Source organism: Polistes canadensis, unplaced genomic scaffold, assembly GCF_001313835.1.
Source record: "Polistes canadensis isolate GaletaPanama2010 unplaced genomic scaffold, ASM131383v1 scaffold_40, whole genome shotgun sequence".
NCBI lineage: Eukaryota > Metazoa > Arthropoda > Insecta > Hymenoptera > Vespidae > Polistes > Polistes canadensis.
Genome location: NW_014569587.1, coordinates 712,624 through 729,484, shown reverse-complemented (window position 1 = coordinate 729,484; position 16,861 = coordinate 712,624). Strand labels below are relative to the sequence as shown.

The 16,861-nt window shown below is 32.7% G+C and overlaps 1 protein-coding gene across 3 annotated transcripts in view; it reads left to right on the top strand.

The window, feature by feature from the left end:
- The window catches only part of LOC106784775 (colorectal mutant cancer protein), a 30,257-nt gene that overhangs the window by 11,226 nt on the left and 2,170 nt on the right, over positions 1-16,861 (top strand). For 2 of the 3 annotated variants that reach the window (XM_014744639.1, XM_014744638.1), the window contains exons 5-11: positions 14,313-14,574; positions 14,922-15,070; positions 15,280-15,504; positions 15,709-15,897; positions 15,997-16,187; positions 16,293-16,559; positions 16,624-16,819. In XM_014744639.1, coding sequence (XP_014600125.1) covers positions 14,313-14,574; positions 14,922-15,070; positions 15,280-15,504; positions 15,709-15,897; positions 15,997-16,187; positions 16,293-16,559; positions 16,624-16,819 — 1,479 coding nt within the window. Of the gene's footprint in view, positions 1-73; positions 786-11,695; positions 12,190-14,312; positions 14,575-14,921; positions 15,071-15,279; positions 15,505-15,708; positions 15,898-15,996; positions 16,188-16,292; positions 16,560-16,623; positions 16,820-16,861 lie in introns of those variants that run through there. The other variant, XM_014744637.1, reaches the window with a different exon arrangement.

Here is a 16,861-nt window from a genome sequence, read left to right as displayed (position 1 = left end):
CGTAGTTCTCGTTTAACGACAAACACACACACACCAATCCGCCCTGTTCTATAGAGAAACAGAAAGAGAAAGAGAAAAAGAAAAAGAAATAAATAAAGAAATAAAAGAAAAAATGGAGATAGAGGAGAAAATACAGAGTGTATATAACGAGTGATATATAAGACGGGGAAAAATTGGAGCACGCGGTGCAACGAATGAGGATCGAGGATATTCGGTGAGGTTCGGCTTTGCTCGACCGACTCCTCGTCAAACACCTTTGGGGTGTGCGAGAATCGTCGGCTCTCAGTCTGTCAGTGAACGTTTCGCGGTGAACATCGAAAAGAGAAAGAGAAAGAGAAAGGAAGAAAGAAAGAAAGAAAGAAAGAAAAGAAGAGAGAGAGAAAAAGAGAAAGAGAGAGAGAGAAGGATCACCTTAACCGCGTGTAACTCATACCAAGGAAGTTTCTACGAAACATTCGAAGGACACCGTCTATACATATCGTTCAATTTATCGACTGGTGCTTTCAAGGACAACGAAATAGAACTTCGTCGGATTGCATGAAAAAAATTGGAGACACCATCTCGTGGAAGACGCGTTCAGTGTCGATAAATATTCTTTGTTTTTTTTTTCTTTTCTTTATTTTAAGTTACATAAGTATTTTAGTTTATTCTTAAATTGTGATCAACGTGAAGAAAAAGAAGAAGAAGAAGAAGAAGAAGAGGAGAAGATTATTGTTGGTTTTCTTTTTTTTTCGTTTTGAAAAATTAAACCATGCCGCCTTCTTATCATCGTAGGATATCCACTGGTGCGCTTTGGAAGTATACTGTGACCTCGTAAGGACAATCGATATGCCATGCGAAGCAATTACGTACCACCCTGTATGAATTGCGCTGCGGCATACCGATTGTGTTTCCACCTCTTTCATGAGCAATAGCATTATATACACACACATATATATATATATACGTTCTCTATCTCGCGCCTTTTATGCTTGTACACGCAAGTGCATAGAATGCGTATTGCATTTGTGTGACATTCCATCGATTATCATCATTATATCTCATACGTGTAAGATAATATACGCCCGACACCATTCCCCTACATCGATTCATTAATTAACGATAATGATCATCGGTAGAACAACTTCAAAACAATATGTGTGATCGAGATTTCTTTAGTTTTTTTTTTTCTCCTTCCTTCCTTCCTTTTTCTTGCGTTTTTTTTATGCGTGCTTATATCCTCCGCATCTATCTATACACTTTTATACGCCTCCGATGCACGTGATTGCGAAGCTTTTTCTTCTTTTTAACTGCTATTAATTTCTTTTTTTTTAAATCTACGTTATTAATAATTAATTACATTATTTAAGAAGACGTGTCTTCGAAAGATTAATATCGTTGAAATTAGATGAATTATAGATAATATATGTTATTTACTATATTATTTATAGAGATTATATCAAATTAAATCCAATACCTGAGATAATTATTCTTTATCGATATATTCTAGTATTATTTAATACTATTCCAATATTATTAAATAAACTAATAGAAAAAGAGAGATGAAGAAATGTAGAGAGAGAGAGACAGATGAGGGTGGAAGGTGGGGGTTAAGGATTGGACGATTTGTTTACCCAAAATAATATCCACATTTGTAAGTTTAATTAAACCATATGTCGAGGCTATTAACGATACAACGTGTAATGAGAGGAAGCTATTATTCACCCATCAAGTGTTTACCTTAAATGGAAATGAGAATCTGTATTAATTAATTGGTTATATGATATTAATAATAATCGATCAGAAAATTCTTTCTTTTTTTGTCGTCGAATTATATTCAATGCTACTTTTTTTTTTTGGCAAATAAAATTCAACGTTTTATCTATAATACAAACAGAACAACAACAACAACAACAACAACCGAATAGAATTAGCTTTTTCTTCTTTTCAATATACACGCGAGCCCAAGAAGCAATATTTACATTTTTACTGTTTCAAGGTATCGCTGGAATGTATCTTATTTATACCCGATTGTACCGAAGGGGGCAACTACAGAATGCGAAATGCGAAGTTTCCATTAGACCTCCCGTTATACGGTAAAACGACCTCCGTGAAAGAGCCCGTCTGTCTGTCTGATCCAAGCATTGCCTTGACTACTAGAAAACTGACACATCTAGTATCGAGAAATAGAATTTACTTGTCAAGATCTAAAGTATAATAACGAGAACGATAAGTATTTCGTAATTATTTTTTCTTTTTTCCACATGTTTAACACGTTTAATATTGCGTAGGTTATTGCTGAATGAAATTATCTATGATTCATGTTATCTGAACGTGTAACACCAAGTGGAAATAAATAGTTTTTTCTTAACGTGTGTTAATATATGCAATATGTGTATGCACACATACGTATAAGAGTCTTTTTTTAATTTGATTTCATTATTTTTTTTCTTTTCTTATAAATATATGGTATATATATTTCCTTTTTCATTTTATTTTTGTTTTTTTTTTTTTTATCGTAAGTCAATGTCAGACGAAGTTTGCACGCGATTTTGATTTTAATAATATAGCAACGTTCTAATGGGGATTGTGTATCGATAATAGAATGTTCAGAAGGATATATAATTTCTTTCTCTTTATATATATTTATTTTTTGTTCATCTGGTGAATGCCTTGCCGTAATCCTTGACCGCAACCTCTCTCGTGCTTATGTATATATGAATATAAGAATGTATATGTGTATATTAATATGCCTGTTAACAGTGTTTTGAAAATAATTTTAATAACTCGGCGGTGTTCGGCCGTATTATTTCATCGCATTATTTATAGACCACTTTTATAAAGCTTTTCATTTTCGCCACGAGCTTTTTTTTACACTTGAATTGGAAATAAAATATGTTTGAATTAACAAGTTCAAGAACGATGCTAATGTAATTTGTTAGAGTTTACGGGAATACGTTTAGCCTGGAGGGCTTTGAAAAGATTTTTTTTTTATATTTAGAAACGCCTCTTGTTCGGCCTTCTTCTTTGCATTTCATGCATATTAATATACACAAGGTTATGTGTTATTTGATTTTATTTTATTTCTTTCTCTCCTTTTCTTTTCTTTTTTTTTATCACTCGTTAACACCAAGCCTTGCATTGCATACGCAAACAACACACTTTTAATTCGTTGTAATGAAAGACAACGCGTATTTTTTTAACTAACGAATTGGTACACATCCAATTGAGTGAAGAAAAAAAGAAGATATTTAATAATATAAACACAACATCCCGCGGGGGGAGGGGATTGAAGGTAAAAATCACTTAGGACGTAAAAAAATAAATCTTCTTCCGGCCCGAGGAAAAAAGATCTCCCTGTTATTTAATTAATGAGCCTCATTCTCTCTTGTTGCGGAGGGATCCTCTTACATCGGTGTTTAACCGGTAAAACAGGTTTTCAAATGTGGATGTCACAATTAAAGAAAGTAACGGTAACAACGAATGATTTCGATTAATTAGTATGACTCGACTCGACTTGAATGAATACCGTGCAATCAAGAATATAAATAATTTTACTTTCGTTCTTATACATGTGTGTGTGTGTGTGTGTGGTACTTCCGATCCACGATAAATAATAATACTTACAGTAGTAATAAATAAAAATATTGACTAGAGATTAAATTTTTTTATGAAGTCTGTAATAAGAACGATTTTTTATTTAATAATATTAATTACCGAAAGAAATATTGTTTCTATGTTAGATTCTCAAAACTTTTCAACTCGTCTACGTATAATTTAGAAATCATGAAAAATAATATTAAAAAATAAATTACCCCTTTAATTGGATAAAATATAATATTTTATATATATCCATTTATTATTTTATCTTATATTATTATATTTTTCTTTTTATTAATTATATATATATATATATATATCAATTTAATTTTCAATTATAGATAGGAATAAATAAATCTAGCATAAAAATTACAAGTTAGAATCGTACCTTTTGTGTTTTTTTTTACAGATTAATTGAAAAAAAAAAAAAAAACTTGATAAAAATATTAAGATTCCGTAGTAATATTATTATTTGACGCTGTACATACTTTTGTCTTTCTTATTCGTCTTTAGAATTTTACCGTTTCCATCGTAATACCAAGATTCGTTTTACATATTATAAATATTCGACTCACGTTGCTTGTACGTCATCGTCAGACGTAATTTTCAGAACAATAAGAAATAAAAAGAGAGAGAGAGAGAGAGAGGAATGAGATAAAGGATAGAAAATATTCTCTTCTCGTTTCTTTCTTTAATAGTCTACTTCTGTATGTCCAAATCGTTGATAAATAATTTAGATAGAGATCTCAATTAGGAAACCACTACGTACGTTCAACGTTTTTTATCTTAATTTATCTAATTTTTCCTAGAACACGCGAATAATTCTAATTTCATTCATTTATTCCAACAAGATAACTCCGTTTTGTTCTAATAGCTATCTTATAATTGGAATGAACGAACGAACGAACGAACAAACCAACATACGCGACAAAATAATCAATGAGAAAATGAAAGTTAGAGAGAAAGAAAGAGAGAGAGAGAGAGAGAGAGAGAGAGAGAGAGAGAGAGAGAGAGAGAGAGAGAGAGAGAGGNGAGAGAGAGAGAGAGAGAGAGAGAGAGAGGTTGAGAAAAGTGCACAAAAAATTACCTCGACACGTTCGAAATACGAATCAGTACGATGCTAATGTCGTTCGACTACATCGATGAACGATAAGTCGATATCCATTCATGGTGGTGGTGGTGCACAGCTGCAAAGGCATTACCTCTCCCAATCAGCTATATTTCTTTTTCAATCTTTTCGTCTCTATTTATTTTCCAGTATACGTACAATTTCCTTTTTATTTTTTTTTTTCCCTTACGTTTTAATCGGATTACAAATTTGAATCATTCGTACGTAGAATAATTGTTACGATGATTTCGAATAAATAATTGATTTTAATCGTAAATTAGAAAAAGTAAAAAAAAAAATATTAATTCTATGATTTATTTTATATTTAAACAAAAACAACAAATAAATCATGAAATCGATTTAAAAGATTTGTTTACTTTTATCTTTTTAGTGTTTCATTTTTATTCGATAATATAATTATATTTTATTAATTTATTTTATATATTTGTGTTCCTTTATTTCACAATTATTTTCAAATAATTCATATATATATACATGCAATACATTATACGATACATTAAAAGGTACTTATTTTTACTTGATAATTCCCCATGGAAACGATGTCGTCTTAAGGAAAAGTCCGGAAATAATTTTTCCCTAACTCTAGTCTTTACCGAAGTTCTTCGTTTCTCGTGGCCGACGAATCGGGATAGAACAACTTTGCTCGATGTAATATCGATTCTTGGCTCGTGTTGTCGCGATTCCTTTTTAAGAATCGAGAGAGAAATTGGCTATTACTTTGGCGCTCCCAGAAAGAACTTGGAAAGTGCCTTCTTATCTCTTAACTGATCTTACTTGAACGTAAATCTTTAATATTTATATTATAATATATAATATATATGTGACTATATATATATTCGTATACAGATATAGTATTTATATGTAATATACATGTACTTAGATATCGCGATACTTTTACACATATTATTTTTTTTTTTTTTTTATATATGAAAATAATCCGGAAGACTCTGTCTTAATATTTATTACGAAAGTAAGCTACGTTTACTCTTCTTATGTATATTTGATTGCTAGAAAGTTTATATGTATCTTTATTTAACAGACACACACACACATACACTTATGCGCAGGTTTGCACTTACGTAGAGATACACGTTTATACTGTTTAGACGGTAACAGAGAATATGTAAGAGAAAATATTTATTTCTAAACGAAACGAGAATCATAAAACGTGTGTGTCGGAGGTAGTGGTCGCGATGTATGTTGCACAAAATTTATGATAGACGAAAGTTTCTCTAATAATATAAGAATAACGATGAGATAATATTATTTGGTATTACTTTTGAAGAAGAATTTCAATTACTTTTGGAAGAACCATTACTTTGGATCAACTATAACGAAACTATTATTCATATATACATATATATATATATATACACATATTTACATAAGTATCATTTTCAAGAAAACAAATTATTTATATTCATAAATTTTATAAATTGAGTATTGATCGTTCGTTTAAATCTAATTGAATTTAAATTATCAACATTTATTTTCTATCAAATTCAGTAAAGGATTTTAAACATTTAACACAAAACAAAAATTTTATGAACTTTACATGCTAAATTTATAACTACGCGTATGCAAAAGATTGTACTTTAATTTAATATAAGTTTCATTAAAATCTATTCACTTTTAGTATAAAAAATATTTACCAAAACTTTTCAAAGAAGTTGCAAAGATGCACAATTTACAGCATTGCATTCTCTGACATTTAATGAACTTTACATGCTAAATTTATAACTCGATATGGTATTCTACGCGTAGACAAAAGAGTGTACTTTAATTTAATATAAGTTTCATTAAAATCTATTCACTTTTAGTATAAAATTATTTTACATTTATAAATTACATTTATAAATTTATGTTCAATGCTTTGGAAAAACTGTAAAAATTCTTCTGTTTCCGACTTCATCGGAATGTTCTTTGCATTGATGAGAATATATATACATATATATATATGTTTGCTGAAAATAAATATTGTATCTTCGATCTGATAATCCATCAAATATTGACACACGTCAAGATTACTTTCTCGACCTTCTGACGTAGGAAAAGTGATCGGAAAAAATTTAGAAAGGTTCAAAAAGGTTTACGAATGACGACGTCCGCGTCTCGGGAGTTGCAATTAGCGAGAGTCAACCCTTCGTATCGTTATAATTACTCGACTTTACTAAGAGAGATGCATTAACCTGCAATATATTTTTCATATATCCTTTCCAAGATTTATATATATATATATAGGGTGACCAGAAAGATTTGAGAACAAACTTTAACTAAATATGACGAAAAATTTGTATAAACTTATACTCGAAAATGTTTTTTTTAACTACCACCCTGTATGTAAATACTAAATCACTTTTGATTTTATTTTAGCAATAAAACCGATTATGTGAATGTATCATTCATTTATCTAACGACAATCTTCTTTATTTTTCTTTCTTCGTTACTTTTTCAAATAATTATCTAGATTAATGGAGTAATTGAGTTGTCATCGGGGATCTAATGCGTGACGTTTTAATCGTCCCCTATACTAATCACAGCTATCATTTCAAGTCGAGACTCTTTAAGGACGAAAATAAACACAACGGGTAGCTTGTTTTTACGATAGAACCCGATAAGATTTTACTTCGTGGAATCTCTGTAAATAGATCTCTTGAGTGAGAAAGAACACAAGATACTTAAAACTCTACGGATACTTTTTTAATCAACGTTGCAGAAATTCAATTCCTATATATCGAATATTAATTTATAGTTTAGTTCTAATAAACGGATCTCTCGTTTTTTTTTCTTCTTCTTCTTCTGTTTATCAATTATGCAAAAATTAAATAAATACTCGTAAGTTATTTTAGAATTCGCTTGAAAATGATGAAGAAAAAAAGAAAAAAAAAAAGAAGAATAAAATGGCGAAGTTACTTTATTCGTTTATTATTTCATAAAGCTGTTTAACGTAGTAAATTATACTCCATCACGAAAATGTCGGCAATTGTTTTTCATTCTAAAACGAGCCTGACGCGCGAGCCTTGCAAATTCACGTTTAGTTACGTTACACAGATACAGACATATATATATATATACACGTTACGAATATACGTACATAAGTAAACGAGTAGTACGATAGCAAGAGAGTGCACTTGTAACTACTCGTATGGTGCTTCTTACAAGTACCAAACTCCTATAATTGGCGGTGGCCTCGCGTATACCAGAGTCAACTTCTCCTAAATTCGCACATACAACATACTTCTACTCAGGAACGTTACCGTGCGTGCGTTTACGACGCCTCGAGTAATTAACTCGTTTAATTAACGCACCAACCAACCAACCAACCTCTTACTAATACTAAATTCCATTGGTAATGTCAGCGAGTAACTTTTCCTTACATACCAATCAATCATTATTTCTTTATCCTCTTTATTTCTTTCATTCCTTTTTTATATTATCTACAAAACAAACCAGTTGAAAAGAAGTTTGTCGAATACAAATATACATAATATTGTGGATTTTCTTTTTAAACTTTCAAATTTCTTTTTTTCTTTGATTGAGTGTTCAAAGAAATTCATCAAATTAGAATTCGAAATACGCCAATAAATATATATATATATATAATGCATCGGTATTCGATAAGAAGTAAAATCGGATTTGGAGTTTACGTCGCGTGACCGTGCATACGTATATAAATACATACATAAGTATATACATATATATATATACACATATACTAAACGTACGCATAAGCAGGCGCTATTTCCGAGTCTCGTTATACGTCGAAAGCTGTAAGCAATGCCGAGAGACCGGTTAAAAAGACTTCTAGATCGAGACGTAGTCTCAAACAAGACTTGGGTTTGACGGTGGGTGACGGTGGTGTAAGTAAGTACTTACGTTGGTTGGTTCTGCTGGTTAGTTGGTAGAAAGAGAAGGAAACAAGCAAGGAAGGAAGGAAGGAAGGGTAGGAAGGGAGGGTAGGGTAGCCACAGCACGTTGAAATTCTCGCATGAGTTAAATTACGAGGATCGTTGGAGCCTGCGGGTGTTGATGAAGCAATTCCCCGTGTCGGCCATTATCGGAGGATAAACAATTACGCGTGCCTTTTGTTCTTTTTAGGTAAGCAGCAGGATGGTGCGTGGCAGGAATGCTAATACACTACTCGTGCGCTTCTTGTAGTGTGCACGTGCGCTCAATTCCTTGGAGTAGTAAGAGGGTGAGAGATAGGAAAAAGAAAGTGTGAAAGAAAGAAAGATAGATATATATATAGAGAGAGAGAGAGAGAGAGAGAGAGAAAATGTACTGAAGCTCTTGCAAACGTGCTCGAAGCACGATGGACCGTTTTTTCATTAGGGCCAAAGATAGTAGGGCAGCCTTCCAATGTTATTACAGCTCTCTTTCCTCTTAAACAACACGATCCCAAGTTCTAATTCGAAAATATAAAGTGTGCTTCGTTAAAGAAATATCTTTATTTATTCTTTCCTACACACACGTGTATGTACATGTGTGTAAATTTATTCTTATAAAATTATTATACACTTATATATCTTTTTATTCATTTACTTATGTATTATTAAATCTTGTACGATTCTAACGTTGAGATATTTGTTTATCGGTAATCGAATTATTTCTTCTCAAACGAATTCTCTCAGTTTCATTCAGCAATGTCTGTCTTCTTTCTTTTTCTCTCTCTTTCTTTCATTCTGGTATGCGCGCTAGTTGAAACATGAAAAACGGTATCATTGAAACGCTAACGAACGTATCGCAAGAGAACATTACAGAGCAATGGAATGGTAAAGCGAGGGAGAGAAGATCGGAGACCGCAGCCAACAGCGAACTGGCCACTAACGAAGGGTTAACGAGCAGCTGTATGTTCTTCTGGGCGAGCTCGTTAAACGCTTCGAAAATCTAGAAATTTTCAAACCTACGGATCACCCTTTTTTTCTCTCTTACTCTCTCTCTCTCTTTTTTCTTTTTTTGCACATGTAAATGCTTCTCCAAAGCGTTACAGCCACACCTACTACTATTTTACTGCTGCTGCTGTTGCTGTTGCTTTAATAATCGCGAAAGCTTCCCTTTTACCCTTATCGTATTCCCTCGAGCGTGACGAAAAGCTCGCGCCCAATAAGCTCGATCGGAAATAATAAATCCTAATGAAATTTATCTATTACAATTAACACGTAATCTAATCACGTACTTTCAGAAGGAAAACAATTCCAATAATGTGATTGAATTAACAAGTATATTCGACTGAAAATAGGAATACAGTAATTGTGTGTGCTTAAAGATTGAAAAAGGGGAAACGTAAATTACGAAATGTAATATTTAAATGACGAATTACGAAATGTTCGTTTTCAAATGAATATTTTTGTTTATATTACTTTTGAGATTTATTTTATTCATTATTGTAAAGGTTAATATTGGAAGGTATTAAATTAACGATCATATAGATTTTATGATAATTCGATGCATTAACATTAAACGTATTACGAATGATGGGTTAAATGACCCTTCTTTTTAAACTTTTCAATAGAATTTCTATATATAATTATAGTGTTACGTTAATTACGTTATAGTGTTATTTTCGTAGTCAAGAATTTGTTATTCTATAAATGATATATTATTTGCTATACATAGATCGTAGTATATTATGTGAAATTTTGTAGAAGACAGGTCATTTGACCCGTTGTGATAGAAATAAGTATGCATCGATACGTTTAATGTTCATTTGAGAGAATCTATCATAATGAAAATAATATTATCTAGAAATTCTTGAAAGTTTTTAATGTAACGATAAATTAATTTAAATGATATCTCGATTTATTAATTGGATAATATGTCGTAATGAAGTAAGAATATCGTTTATAAAAATTCTTGAAATATTTAATGCGTGATTTAAAGAAAAAAAAGTGTTCTCGCATTGGAGTCGTTGAAAAGAGGGCGTCTCGTGAATCCGCAAAAAGGTGATCAATATCAACCTTTGAAATATTAAATGGGAAGGAAGGGTAAGTAGTAAAGACAAACGTAACCAACGATTATCTTATTTTCAAAGTATTCTCTCATAAATTTCACATCCAACATTCTTACGTATACTTACTTTGTATTATTATTATTTTTAATATATTTCAATTTTTAATAAAAAATATTTATTATATTCTTTTTCTCTCGCGCGTGTTAATCCAATTTTATCATATGAATGATCGTTGAAATGTTTTTAATACAAGCAAAACGTTCGAAGGAATGTCCTTTCTCTTAAAAAAAAACAAAAAAAAAATAGAAAATAGTATACGAGGGGTGGATATGGTTAACATCATAGACCAGAGCGCATCCTAACGACGACGCGTGAAAGACTCTCTTACGATCGATAGTATGGTGATCTGGAACAATGTTCTGATACTTACTGAAAACCTAGAAAGAAAGAATAAACAAGAAAAGAACAAAATCAAATTATGACAGACACACCCCGATAAGATTTTATTACCGTTATTGTTAGATCAGTGACACGATTGATACGACGGTGTGCATGTATCATTTGTTTTTTGTCTTTTACAGAAGATACCTTTCAATCGACGAGCTTTGTTTGTGATAATCAGAAAAACTCTTAAAAGTATATCAACGATTTGCGTATTAATATTTTACTATAAAGGAAAAGAAGAAGGAATACAACAAAAGTATAATCTATTAATTAATGAAACAAAGTGTCATGCTCGAAGGACTCGCTTAAAAATCATACACGTACACATATATATACACACACACATACACATACATATTTCTACACATATATCACGCGCAAACACGAAATTGTTCGAAGGGGGAGTGTAATGATCTATAAAAATTCGCTAGAATTCATCTAATTCATAATATAAATCACAGCACGGATAAAAAATACACAATTTAGGGTACGTAAGTAAATAACATAAATCTATTGATTTTTATTCTCGATCGATCGAGTTGACAATTTTCGACCTCTTCTTCTTCTTCTTCCTTTCCTCTTCGACAATTAAGAATGCAACTCGTCGAAAAACAACGACGACAGGAAGAGTAACGACGAATCCAACAACGTGGCGAATTTTACGGTTGCTATTAACAATGACTCTACGGAGTCAACGTATTTCGTCAATCGTTTACGTCGTCAACAACAATTTCAACAACAACAACAACAACAACAATTACAAATACAATTACAACAGCAACAACAACAACAGCAGCAGCAATTACAGCAATATCTTCAAAGAACATCAAGATGCGGGATACAAACGTTGTCGAGCCACATTCCATCGAACGCGGCAAAAGAGATTGTCGAGGACGAACTTAGGAATGATCTCGTTTACGTACATTGCGCCACTACCGAGGACGAAGACGTTGATGAAGATGACGAAGAAGAGGAGCCAAGAGGATTGGCTAGGTCTAGATCCTGGCTTTGTTGTCCCGGTGATCGCAGATCCGAGAGAACTGTACCGGTTCATGTAGAAGTGGATTACGCGGATAAACAACATTCTGTAAGTTAAAAATTCCCCCTCCCCTCCCCCCTCCCCCTCCCCCCAAGATCATCTAATTGAATACAACAAACAATTATAAATGTATATTTTTCAATATTTTTTTCTCCTCTTGTACATTTTTCTTATATATAATTAATATTATGTATGTATTTTCTTTTTTGTTTTTTTATATATTTATTTCTTTTTATAATATAATATATGAAAAAGTAATTATGTTAGTTAAATTCATAGAAAATATATGTTACATATATTTATGATTTGGTACCACAAGTTGGTACCAAATCTGGACAAGTTCCAACATTGCATCTTGGTTTTCCCATAACGCATTGTCTACCATCTGGACAAGGTGGTGCATCCGCACAAGATTTTCCAGGTAGATGAATGTACTCGTCCTTCTCTGCGCTCGTATTTATCATCAACGTCGACAAAATTGCGACAACGATAGCGAAGACGAAAAGCAGCTTCATTTTATATATCTATGTATATGTATATGTATATATATATATATATATGCTGCACCTTCTCGAGACTGTCTGTCATGATAATGAAGATGGAGATAAGCGATAAACTAGTTATAAGAGTTAATCCGTTAGAAGGAAATAATATAAAAAATAATGTCCTTAAAGAAATCATACGTCTAACCAACTAACGTAAGCTGTTTTCAAACGTGTTGGTTACTAGTTTTCAAAGTACCGAGTAATAAATCTTCGCGAGTTGTAAAAGAAAAGAACGACTAATGCTCGTCGAGTTTTCGCACTTGACATATAACGTATATTTCTCTCTTATTTTTCTTTTGAAATTATTTATTTATTTATTTATTTAACTATTAAATTGTGTTATATGCCATCGAAGAATTTACGATCGTAATTATATATTTTGTCATATTACTTTTGCGTACTTAACGATATTGAAATAATAATCAAGTTAAATACTAGACGAATCCTAAAGTTTTTTTTTTCTGTTTCAAGAATTTAAGCTAAATCTTTTCTTATCGTATTGTAATACTACAGGTATAATTGTGATTTATTTTGTTTGTTTTAAATTACTTTTGTTCAACGAGCTTAAAACTTAAAGCTACCTGTTATACGTATGATGATTTATTATTCGATTACAATGAATAAATGATATTTTTTGTAACGAATAATTAAACATACCCCGAAGAATATAACGATGCACTCTTGATCTATGTGGTGTGTATAACGTTCTTCTTTCTTATAGGCTCGTAAGTTACTGAATGTGTTTCGAAACGACTCGACGTCGTGATTTTTATACTTTCCAGGATCGTCGTTTCATCTCCTTTTCTCATTTCTTGTTTCTTTTATTCTTTTTTCCTCCCCCCCCTTTTTTTTTTTTTTTTTTTATCTTTTATCTACGGATTAACACGTGACCGGGTATTCGTCATTAGCGTCTCGTCTCGTCTCGTAACATAACCGACACGCGTGAGTGATCACGCGAAGGACACTTAGAACGAGACGCGAATCTACAAATTTTTCCATGCTTTTCCTCTTCCTTTCGGTCGAACTCATTCGATCCTTATTTCTCTTTTTCCTTGTTTTTTTTTTCCTTGTGTGTGTGTGTGTTTTTTTTTCTTTTTTTAATGAGACTCTTAACGCGCAAAACGACGTTTCCATTTCGGAATGCATATATGTATACACGAGTTCTCGTATTTCTTACTCTTTTTTTTCAATTTTTGTTCTCTTTCTCTGTCGTACTTTACGAAATGTTAAAATTGTCAAGGATTCGAGTTGTGTAACGTATTTTATTTTAATTCACGATTAGATTTAACACATTTGCATATTCACGAATTACGTATAATATATACGAATTATATATAAATTGAATTTTTCTCGATTTAATATTCATTTATAAACGAGGTTAATTGTTTCTATTTAAATAACGATTGCTTCGAGTCGCAACTTTCCATAACTTTTTTTTTTTTAATTAAGAACAAATCGATATTAATAATTACGATCTTAACGAAACTATATAATAATAACAATAACAATAAGAGACTCTCTTTCAACGTAATATCCATTTGTTTACGATAATTAATTTTAATGTTTAAACAAATAAAGGGGCAAAAAAACAATTGGGGGGGGGGCAAAAATGATTTTAATTTCCAGCTCCATGCAGCTGCATTGTCGTCGTTAAGATCCGAAGTCGCCGATCTAAATTCACGGCTATTGATAGCCACTCGTGCGAGAGAAGCTGCTGAAGTAGCTTTAGCAAGAGCAGAAGTTCAAGCTGCTAAAGCTGAGCAAAGAGCTGAACAGCAGGCGGCCAGACACGAGGAGAGACTTACCGAATTGCATTCTGTCATTGCGGAGCTTGGCAGACAGTTGGAGAGGCATCGTGCTACCGTAATTGCCGAGGAGGATGAGTCCGGTAAGAAATTCACATTCAATTCCAAGAATTCTAATACTCTTTCTCAACCCCCCACCCCAACCCCACCTCTTTTTCTCTCTCTCTCTCTTCCCTCTTGTTTTAATTCTTTTCCCATTCTATTGCGAGACGTAAATTATTCAAACTACTTCAAGCATGCACAGAATGTTGAAATGTAAATATAGATAACGAACTTCAACTTCCTCCAACGAATTCACTTAAATACATATTTTTATATTCCACGAGTTCGTTTTTTTCTTTTTTAAATTTTATATTAAATTTTGTGTTGTATGTATTATATTATACTATCTGAAAATCTCAATATTATATTGGGTGCATACAATTTATAGAAATCGAAACTAGTAGAGATGCGGAGGGATCGATTACGAATCCGGTGGAGGAGAGCGAAGGGGGTGGAGATATTCAAGGTGATGGAGATAGAACCTTAGGAGATGCCGATTCCAGTTGCTGCGAGGAAATTGAACATCGAACCAACGAGGTAACGGAAGAGGATTCGTTTCCTATTCGCAAATAGTATTTCGGGAAATGATGTATTTGCTGATGATTGCTATATCCTTATAACCTGTGTCTTCCTTTTTTTTTATCAATTTATTTCAATTTGTATTTATTTCATTTGTCAAAATGTTGATCTTCGCGAAAATTGGGGATAAAAAAATGACGGAATACTTGAGAAATTGATTTTTATAGAACGGTAGGGAACAATTGGATAGTCCTGCTGCTTTACCAACCCCAGAACCAACTCAACCAGCAGCATCGTGTCAAAGTGTCGCCGTGGCTACTCTCCAAGAGGAAGTTACAGCCCTTAGAGCAGAAATCGTGAGCCTTCAAGCACAGTTGGCACAGTTTAAGAATCAGGGACAGAATGGCAATCAGGGACAACTCAATGGGGACTCCCCTCGACGAGAACACAAAGTAAAAATATATTGAAATATCGTAACATCGATGATGGGAAGGGAGGAGGGGAATGAAGGGTGTACATCTTTAATTTTTAATTATCCTATAACGTCGTGCTAACTAGCTCACTCAAAGAAATAAAATAAAATTACTCTCGACGGGTTGAAAAGAGTTCTTTTCAACGCGTTAGATTTTCAAGTTTCTTCTTTATCGTATTCACAGACGAGAGGAAATACCAGTTCGCCGGAACCTCTAACCGCACCTTGCTCGCCACTCCTACCACCCCTTCAAACACCACCGACAAAAAGCGTAACGAGGGAAGAACCGCCGGTCCTCAAGATGGCCGAGAGAGTGAGACTAAGGAGAACAGATGAGAGGCACATCACCGGCCCCGATATTACAAATCTCGGTGTATGAATTCAATTATTTTTCTTTTTCTCCTCTCCTATATATTTCCTTTTTCATTTACAGTCAAGAATATGATATAAGAATCTAAACATCATATTACAGGTTTGTTCGACCATGGTCGCCGAGCATCTCGTATCTGATCTTTTAGAACAATCGAATTTGCAAGAGTTAAATGGTTCAGAAAAGCAATTTGAGGTAGAAACGGAAAGATTGAACAGTAGATTGGAACATGCTCGAGCTAACAACGCTGTTCTTGCTTTGACTTTACATGAGAGTAAAGCACAATGCGATAGGTAATTTTACCGAGGACGTTTCAATATGGATTTACAGAGATACGTAGCTAGGTATACATATACATATATGTACGTCATTCGAATATATTTTTTTGTTGCACTTAGATTGAGTTTACTTGTTGGGAAATACGAATCGAATGCAATGGCGTTAAGATTAGCGTTATCCTATAGCGATCGTGCCATAGAAGCCTATGATATTCTCGTAGCTTTATTAGAAAGTGAAATTGCACTTTCTACCGAACGAAATAGCCTTACTATCGACAATAGGAAAGCAGCTGAGAATGTAGCTTATCATCTGTTGAACAGACTTGAAAATGATTGTGCTAATGTTATGGGTGCACCTTGGGAAGATAGTATTATCTTGTCGGATGAGTATGTATATCAAATTGTTGAAAATCTTGAAATATGAGATTAGACAATCTTATTATTTTCATAGATCCGAAGTAACCTGGACAGTCGAAAATGAAGAGAGACTTAGAAGACACATCAGCAAATTAAAAGGCGAACGTGGTATGGTTAGATCTACTGCAGTAGAATTGGAAAGTGTTCATGTTGAACCACTTAATTCAAAAAATACTATATCTCTCGCGGAAGCTAGAAAATTAGATTTAGAGACTGCTGTGCTTATGCAAGTTAGTTTAACAATTATAATATTTAAATAATAATTACTGAAT